The 9272-nt window shown below is 41.8% G+C and overlaps 1 protein-coding gene across 1 annotated transcript; it reads right to left on the reverse strand.

The window, feature by feature from the left end:
- Nucleotides 1–5429: 5429 nt before the first annotated feature.
- On the reverse strand, nucleotides 5430–8594 carry SP5 (Sp5 transcription factor). Its single transcript, XM_074303154.1, has 2 exons — nucleotides 8289–8594; nucleotides 5430–7295 (listed from the first exon to the last, which is right to left on the reverse strand). The coding sequence occupies exons 1-2, from the start codon at nucleotides 8337–8339 to the stop codon at nucleotides 6111–6113; spliced, it is 1236 nt and encodes a 411-aa protein (XP_074159255.1). The 5' UTR covers nucleotides 8340–8594; the 3' UTR covers nucleotides 5430–6110.
- Between the last annotated feature and the right edge of the window lie 678 nt (nucleotides 8595–9272).

The following is a 9272-nucleotide window of genomic DNA, read 5'->3' on the forward strand; positions in this document are numbered from 1 at the left end:
CCAAGTTCCCTTCTGGACCTATGAACCTACAATCACCATCTTGTGGCCTTTTCAGGCATTGCTGCTAAAATCTTAAAACTAGCTTTTTTCCCAACTCTAGACACAAATTAGGATTTTGATCCTTGGTACCTGTCTTGAAAGATTACCATCTTTAGTCTAAATCAGAGGTTCTAAACCTCTTTTTGTGTCACAGTCCTCTTTAGCAGGCTGGTAAAGCTTGAAATTCACAGAATGTTTTTAAATGCATATAACAAAATACATAGGTTCCAGAGGAAACGGAATATAAGGATTAAAAAAAATAAAAACAACAAAGTTCATGGACCCCAGGTTAGGAACCTCTGTCTAAATGCTGCTAGGTAATTGAATATTAAGAAATAATCAGATGACTAAATTTTTTAAGTTTTATCTTAGCATTTGGCACAATTTTGACTCTAGAATTTTTTTTTAACATACCTCATTTGTTAAAATTGAGATGAATAACATTCAGTGATTATATCTAAATGATTTTAAATAATTTCATTATTTAAGTATAATACAGACTTTACTTTTTCAATAAAGCCTTGAACTTCACATTGACTAGAAAGCTTACTGAAAAGTGAAAAATTCAATCAACGAAATAAATTATTTTTCTTTTAAATGATGCCAAATAACTGGCTTGATTTTTCTTCTCCACCACACTGACTGATTCTTTTGGTCCAATGCATGCTATTATTTTTGTGTCTGTGCAAACTATTGTAATTCATATGTATGGACTGAATTATGATTCTCATGATTATGCTCAAGTGTGAAATGCACCATTGGGGATTATGTTTCAGCATAATCATTAAAGACACTGAAGGGGAAATGTTCATAATGTCTAATAAGTGAAGCCATCAAAATGTCAGCATGAAAAAAAGTATGCTAACACTGCCTATTTTGTTCTAACAGATTCTCTGACATAAGCAATCAGCACTTAAAAATCCTCAATTAGCAATATGAGCACAATGGGTAAATTTACTCTAAAGTATAGATATCTGGAAAGATCCTGGGGTCTAGAACAGTGTCATTAAATCTCTCTTCTGCAAGTAACACATTAGTTTAGTTATATAGTGTAGGAAGCCAGCAAATGAAATAATAGGGAAAGTTGCCGCCCCTGGTGATGTTTCTTATTCAGTTTAATTACATATTAATCAAAAAGGGAAGGGAAGCTAAGTGGAATTTAACAGAAGACAAGCGTATATTAAGTCTGATCAACTCAAAGTAGAGCTTTGGGAACTCTTAGATTAATATAACCAACATAAATAGCTAAACCAAATCATTTACCACCCACCCAATCTATATTGAATCTTGAATTTACCTGTATCATATGTCTACATAACCTAATACTTATTCCAGTTTCATTTCACTTGGTGTTCTTTTAAATATAACCGTTAATGCCAGAAGGTCCTTAGAGAACACTGGGACCAGAACAGAGATAGTATCTGATGTAATGAAAACATGAACAAATAATAAATCCAAGAAGCGCACTGGAACAAAATCAGTGAGCATACTTGTAGGGCCACCTTCTGCCATTGATGTTTACTTAGACAAATCAATGTCCAAAGGACAAATTACGAGTTCAACCACTGATAAATTAAAATTTTCTTGGATGAATCCTATCACTTACAAGTTTTCCAATAACATTAAAGTAGTATTTTCCTTTTAATAAGGGGTGGGGGGAGGAATGTGCATAATACTATCAGCAAGAGATAGATCACAGGGTAAAAGCCTTCAGTTGTACAAAGTACTCTCAATGCAAGCCTAGAGAAAAGGAAAATAGAAGGGGAAAAAAGCCATTCAGTTCCAACATAATCATATTTGGGTGGGTTTAACACAGGATAGAATGAAAAATTATGGCATCTGGTTTGCAAAATTTTGATGAACAAAAGCCCATCTGCTTTTACCATCTTTCTTCCCCTCTACCCCCACTTTTCCTCTTTCCCCACTTTGTTATTTCTTTCATTGAGAACCTGAACAGACTCACTGACTAGTCCCACTTCCCTTTTAAAAAATTTTAACTTGGTCCATCTCCTGTTTAGAAGCTACATTTTTCTAATGCAAGCCATGGAAGAAAAGAATTACATTTAATAGAAAATGCCTTCTTTTCAACTCTTTTCAATTTGAAGCCACAAATCTAGAGAGTTAAATTCTGTGGTCTTTATGAAATCAGACTTCCATTTGGATGCCTTGGTATAATATTTAGATACAAAAACATATTAATGTCTATAAAGACTGCCATTATTTATCTTGTTTTAATTTGTAACTTTTTGTAGTCAGAGTCACCAATTGTATGCTGTGAGCCTATTAGAGGGGCAAAATAAGGGAAAAACTACTATACACAAATCTGATTATCTACTAAATATCGTTAGTGTAAACTGAGTATCATAAAGAAACTTTGAGGAATAGCAAATATCTTTTACAAATTCTAAAGTTTTCAAATTATCATTCTATGCCAAGCATGGCAAAATTGGCTATTTTCACAGCTTTTCATTGTAAGTCTTGTGATATATAAAGTCATGAGATCAGAACTTTAGCTGAGCTGATCTTGGACAAAACATAACATAACCATGCTAGCAGGGAGACCATTCAAATGGGACACTTTCTTGAAAAATAATTAATAATCCTTCTGGTTGACTAACATGTTTGCAGATCCATAGTTAGCTATGGGACTGTAGTCAGTAGCTGTATATTTTCTTTAAAAAAAGAAAAGGAAAATGAAAGGTTGCTATCAAATTTAGTGTTATATGACTAGTATTAAATGACCCCTGATTATGAATGTTATAAAGATAAGTTCTCTAAGTGAGACAAATTTCAAGCTGCAACTATTTTGTGTTCGATTTTATACTCAGTAAATTTGAATTTTCTCATGTTATAGTCATAGAAAAAAAGAGAGAGAGCTGACACTGAAATAATATGTTCAAGTTTGCAAAGGGCCTTATGCTATTCTGTCCATTTTACAGATGAAGAAACTGAGACCCAGAGAGGGAAAATAGCTTGCCTGATTTTAAGTCAAAATAATTATTTGAGGATTCTAAATAACTACATACTTTCCCTTTTGGGGTTAGGGGAGTTGAACTGAATAATTGTTTTGTTGCTCTTGACAGGGATACGCTGATTATATTATAAGTTTTTTGTAAGCAATTTTTTAAAAACTCCACATTTTTACTGCTTTCTTCTAATTTGAATTCAACAGCAACCTGGTTTAAAAATTGTCCTTTTAATTTCATTATTTTTTTTCTGACAGATGTACTATTAAATCCATAATAATAATCTGCTTTCATTATTTATCCTTGCAAATAATGCCTTAATTTGATGAAACTCTAGCTAACAATTTTTGAGGAAACAAAACATTAAAAAATAAGAGTTGAATATTCTGTAAAATCTAAATCATTTCTGTATTGAATATGGGCGTTATTTTGAGTCATTTATTAGCTTATTTTTCACTACAAGCACACACAAAAACCTTTCCAGCCTTTGGAAAAATAGAAACACATTTTCTTGTCTCCAGTTGGCTCAGGCATAAGCACATTTTTCTTTATACTTACCACAACACAAATTTGCAAGTGGAAAAAAAAACCCTAACACTTTTTCAGCTATATTAGGTCATTTTACTTCTTTCTTAAATTTTCTGTTTCGATGAAATAAAATCATTAGAAAAGTTATTCGGTCATCATATTTGTTATGCTTCCCAACAAACTTTTTGGTATGTTTTATCTTGATTTTTAATATTTATCTACTTATGAAAACTCTCTCTTCCAAAATACTTAAACTTTGGTATTGTCTTAAAGTTTACCAAATGATAACTAAGAACTTTCTCTGTCAAAATTTAAATTTCCTTTTCCACAATTGTAGTTATTCTTGACATTCACTATTTTCTCTTTCATATTTCAGGAATTTTTTGATTGATGTCGTGAGAGAGGTTTTACCCTTATATGATAAAATATTTTCTGTCTCTGATGTTTCAGTACATTTCTTCTTGAAATTTGTTGATATATTTCTTCATAGAATTTATTTAGAGAATCTTACCTTGAAATAGTTCAGATTTCAATTTCTATGAATGGGAATTTCTTCTATTATTTTTGTCTAAGAAACAAACTCTTGTGCCCTTAAATAAAGTAAACTATTTCAGTTTTTCAGATTGAATTGTGTTGTCATTAAAGGAATGGTTCCAGGAGTTATTTCTACATGTTTGAAAGAAAAAAAAAACAAAACAAAACAAACAAACAAACAAAAAACAAAGCAAACCAACCTCACCAACTCCACTGCTCATTTAGCATTTTACACCAAGTTGCTTCACTAGTGTGATTTCCTAGAAGCATAAAATTTCAGAAATGAATTTGCTTATGTTACATTCTTAATAAATTGACATTATAACATTAGTTTAATCTCAATATTTTCAACAAGATTTAAAACATGTTCATTTAATAATTATGGACTCAATCTTCTAATACCTCCAGATACCAGAGCTAATCAAATTAGAAAAGGAAAATATTTCTAATTAGATATTCAGTAGTGAAAAGGCAACCAATTTATAGAAAATGGAATGTGTTTTCTAAAGTTTAAGAAAAATTAGAGGTGAATCTGTGCTAATAAACTTGCTACTTTCCCAAGATATGACCACACTTCACATTTTCTAATGGGGAAACTCTGAACTATTTGAATCTTTTGTAGGAATACAACCCAAAGATATAAAAAGGGCCTGAATTTCCTTCCCTACATAGATCATCATTCACAGCTATTGCCCTGGATGAGACAATTATTAATTTTCTTACCAAAAACGATATTTAATTACAAGGCTGAACATCATGGTTCAGCAAGTGATAGTGCAAATTAATTCCAATCTTGAAAAACAAACTAGATCTAAAACCTTCTGTGAAGCTCTGTCCTTATCTTTAATAATTAGGAAATGAGGCAAGCCTGCACAAAAATATTGTTCTTCTACAAGACGTCTCAATTTACTTCCCAAACTTAAATCTACTTTATATAATCAACAGTGCAGAGAACTCTGCGTGACAGGATTGAGAATGATCCATTTGTCACTACTTTCCAGCAGGCAGCAAACCAATAAAAATCAAAAGAGAATTTCCATGTTCTGTATTCTAAATATTTTAGTTAATAAGGCTCGATTTTCAGAGATGTCAGTAAATGAAAATACAATTAGGGAAGTTTTAGTCCTTCTCCCTAAGTTTGCTAAGAATTGTTTGATGCACTTAAGCTTGTAACCCATGCATCTCCCACCTTCAGCCACCTCAGGCTCAGTAGCCTTCGGACTCAAGTCTGTTGACCAAACCAAATTAAATTCAAGACACTGACTAATGGAGAAGCTCCAAAATTTGGAGAAATATAAGTTTTTTGTTTGTTTGTTTGTTTGTTTTTAGCCATTCGAAGGTAGAAATGATCATGAGACTGACTCAGTAGGATCTTCCCCAGGGGACCCTTGTTAATGTATTTATTTTCACACTGCAGTCGCAGAAACATTTCATGCTGGAGCCCCTGCATGGAGCCAAAGACAAGAAAACACTTTATTATAATAATTATTATTATTTAACAAAGCTATTAAATAATCTGTACATAAAAGCTCATTCCTGTTCCAGCAAAAGCATTTAGAAGCCTCCAAATTGTTTCGGACTTGAGCTACTTTTTCTACATAGATGGTCAAGAAAGCCTTGGAGCATAAAGGCCTGACCCCTCAAACCTCGAAGATCTGAGGGCCTTCCCCTGGAGGAATGAGAGGGACTCGACTAGCAAACTGCAGTCTAGGGCTCCGGAATCCAGTTGCTCCACCTCCTTCCCTCCCATCAAGCTCCATCACCCTCCTTAAATCAACTCTTTTGACCTCTCAGACCTCAAGTGTGAGAGCTGCCAGGAAAACAACTGGATCTGGGGAAGCTTCCCGGGAAAGCGCTGAATTTGCCAGGAATAGGGCAGAAGCTTGGGTTGGGGGCAAATCCTCAGTTTGTCCAAAGGCCGCAGTGCTGAACAAATCCAAAGCTTTCCCCCTCAGTGCAAGCGGCTCCCGGGACAGGAGGTCCCGGGGCAATAGCGGGGAGGGGTGCAGTGGCAAGAGTCGGGGATGGTGGTGGTGGGGCTGTTCAAAGATCTCGAGTGTCCTCCCGCTTGACCCCGGCCTCTCCCGCCTTAAGCTTCTTGTTCTGATGCGTCTTCACGTGCTTGGCCAGGTGGTCGCTCCTCATGAAACGCTTGCCGCACTCTGGGCAGGCGAAGCGCTTCTCGCCCGTGTGAGTCCGCAGGTGCCGCTGCAGCTCGTCCGAGCGCGTAAAGCTCTTGCCGCAGAAGAGCCAGTTGCAGACGAAGGGCCGCTCGCCCGTGTGCCAGCGCAGGTGCGCCTTCAGGTGCGACGTCTTGCCGTACACCTTGCCGCAGCCGGGAACGTGGCAGACGTGCTGCTTCTTTTTGCCGGGCTCCGCCTCGGGGGCTCCACCCGCTGCCTGGCAATTGGGGCAGCGGCAGCGGCGGCACCTCCTGGCCGTGGCCGCCAGGGGGGACTTGGTCTGTAGCAGGGCGGCGATCTGGCTCTGATATTGGGCGAAGTCCGAGTGGCCCAGTACCAGGCTGCGCTGCAAGGCGGCAGCCGCCGCGGCCGCAGCAGTGGCCGCGGCGGGGAAGCGCGGGGCATGGTGACCAGGATGGCCCCCGCTACAGCCTCCTGGGACACCGCCTCCGGGCACGCCTGGACCTCCGGCCCCGGCCCCGGCTTGCGGAATGCTCCACCACGGAATGTCCTCCGGGACAGGGTTAGGGGAGAGCTGGCGGCAGGGCGGCGGGGGAGGTGGCGGCGGCGGGGGAGGCGGTGGTGGAGGCGGCGGCGGCGGCGGGGGCAGTAGGTTAGAATAGCCAGGTGGCAGAGCGGCCTGGGCGGCGTAGGGCACGTAGGCTGGGGGGCAGCTGGCCGGCAGGGCTGCCATGGAGGAGGGTAGCATCTTGACCGGTGAGAATTCGTAAGGGTAGGAGGGGTCTGCCGGTGGGGTCAGGGGAAGTTCGTGGGCCGCCCCGAAAGAGGGCTGCAGGTGGTTCTTCTGGGGCGTCAACCCCAGACTGGGATGGGGAGGAGGTAGGCCTCCTGGCGAGTGGGCTGGCATGTCGGTAGTCCACGGGTGGAAAATCCTGGAGGGTGATCCCAGAGTCGGGTCGTAGGAGACCTGTAGAAAGTCCGGAGGGGCGGCCGAGCCCGGCTGTCCTATTCGGCTACAGGTGGCCGCCAGGAGCGCCAGCGGCGAGTGTTTGACCAACTCCGGAGAAGCGCTTGGGGTGCGGTCCTGCATAGGAAGAGGTGGTGGTGGGTCGTGGGGTGGGGACGTGTTGGGGAGAAGAAACAAAAGATTACCGCTCCATCCACCGGATCCCCAGCCCCGTTCACCACACCTACTACAGTTAGTTATTATACTGCCACCCCTCACCCCCCTCAATTCACACCAACCCGCCACCGCCCAAGTCACAGAATTCGCCCGGCACACACTTCTTGCAGCCAGAGCTGGGGAAGTTTTTGGTGCATGAGCCAAAAAGAAACAAAACGCGCGTCGTTCCCCATTAAAAACAAAACAAAACACAACACAACAACAACACAACTTAGTGGAAACAGTCACAATCAATCCTTTAGGAGATTTGGAAGACAAAAAAAGTTGGCACAAAGTGAGAGGCGAGATGAAAACCAATGGCTGCCTTCTTATAAACACAAGCTCACTTCAGACAATGCAATCTGAAAAGTATCTATAAACATCTACTGAGGTGGTGACCTGCTCTGCTTCCATTCTCCCCTCTTCCCCCCCTCCCCCTTCCTTGGATCTTTCTTTCCCTCCTTTTCCTTCTCATTCTCCGAGGGTTCCCCATTTCCCTTCCCCAGCGGGAAGCTCCTACCCTACTCCTACCCTATCCCCCTTACCCTCCACATCACTCTCCTTCCCCCTTCACCCCACCCGGAAACACCCACCTATACTCGCCGGCCAACCTACTCTCCATAGCCCCAGGTATCAAACTCCAGTTTTTTGGCTGCCAATAATACGTTAAGTTAGGACTGGAGGGGATATTGGATGAAGTAAAATGTAGTGAAAGTTTTAGGCCAGACTTTCTTCTGACCTACAAGCATCTATTTCTCGCCTCAGGAGCTTGCCTTCTAGTAAATGCAGACTAAAAACTTCCGAGTGCTTCTAGGAGATTCGGAGATAGAATAACAAACACTTAGCTTATCTTCTTTCCAGTCGGTTCTACATCCCTCAACACCCACCCCCTCCAGAGGCCCCCAGGGCACTGACCTGGAGAAAAGCTTGCAGGGAGTCGTTCCGGAGGACCGCTACAGCGGCCATGGCTACCACTCCTGGCGCAACGGGAGGGCAGCGGGGCAATGCCGAGGCATGGAGGCTCCAAGGCGAAGACGAAGAGCAGCCCAGCTTCTTTGCCCGGCCGGCTCGTTCGCCTGTGTATTCGGCCCCTCTCTGTTCGCCTCTGCCCCCCTTGGAGTGCGCTCCCCGCTTTCCGGCTGTCCTGCCCCCCTTCCCCGCCCCACGCCTAGCCTCGCCTTGCCTTGCCTGACCGCCCCGCGCCGCGCGCTCTCCGCGGACTGTCTGAGTGCTCTAGGATCACCTCCAAGAATTTGATAAGGACTTTGCTGGGCCGCCAGCCAGTCAGAGGGAAGATTTATGGCTTTGAAGTTTGCCGCTACCCAATCATCAAAGAATAGCGGCTCTTTCAGAAGCGAAAGCAAATCCTTTGAATCCACAAAGCTCCTATGGTGTGTTTGTTGGTCTGGATAAAAGAACTGATTATTAGGGGGGATGGGTAGGGAGGAGATAAAGGCGGGACAATTAATGAAGTAATCACTATGTGGGAAATGTATATACACAAATAATTGGATTTTCCTGATCAAAGGGGGCCTCACCGCCTGGAGACCCTCACTGGGGCTGCTAGAGACACTAGATCCCCCTTCGCCTTTTTTCCCCCTCTTTACTTGCAATTAAGGATTTGTAGCAGAGGCTGAGCCTAAAGTGACAATGTGTCTTTGTTATCTCTAGAAAAATCTGTCTCCGGATTCCAAGAGTTTTAGTTTGTCGGCTGGGAGTTACACAAGCACACACATACACATCAACCTAAGAAATTTCACCTGAGCAATGGCCCATGGAGGTCCAATCCAAACCCACAAAATAATGAATAGTAAAATTGCCACAGACTTCCTTTTTCCTCTCTGAAAGCTGAGGTCAGAGATTGTAAACAACATGTTGCTTCTCTTCTTTTTGGTGGCT

Source organism: Sminthopsis crassicaudata, chromosome 3 (genome assembly GCF_048593235.1).
Source record: "Sminthopsis crassicaudata isolate SCR6 chromosome 3, ASM4859323v1, whole genome shotgun sequence".
NCBI classification, from domain to species: Eukaryota; Metazoa; Chordata; class Mammalia; order Dasyuromorphia; family Dasyuridae; genus Sminthopsis; species Sminthopsis crassicaudata.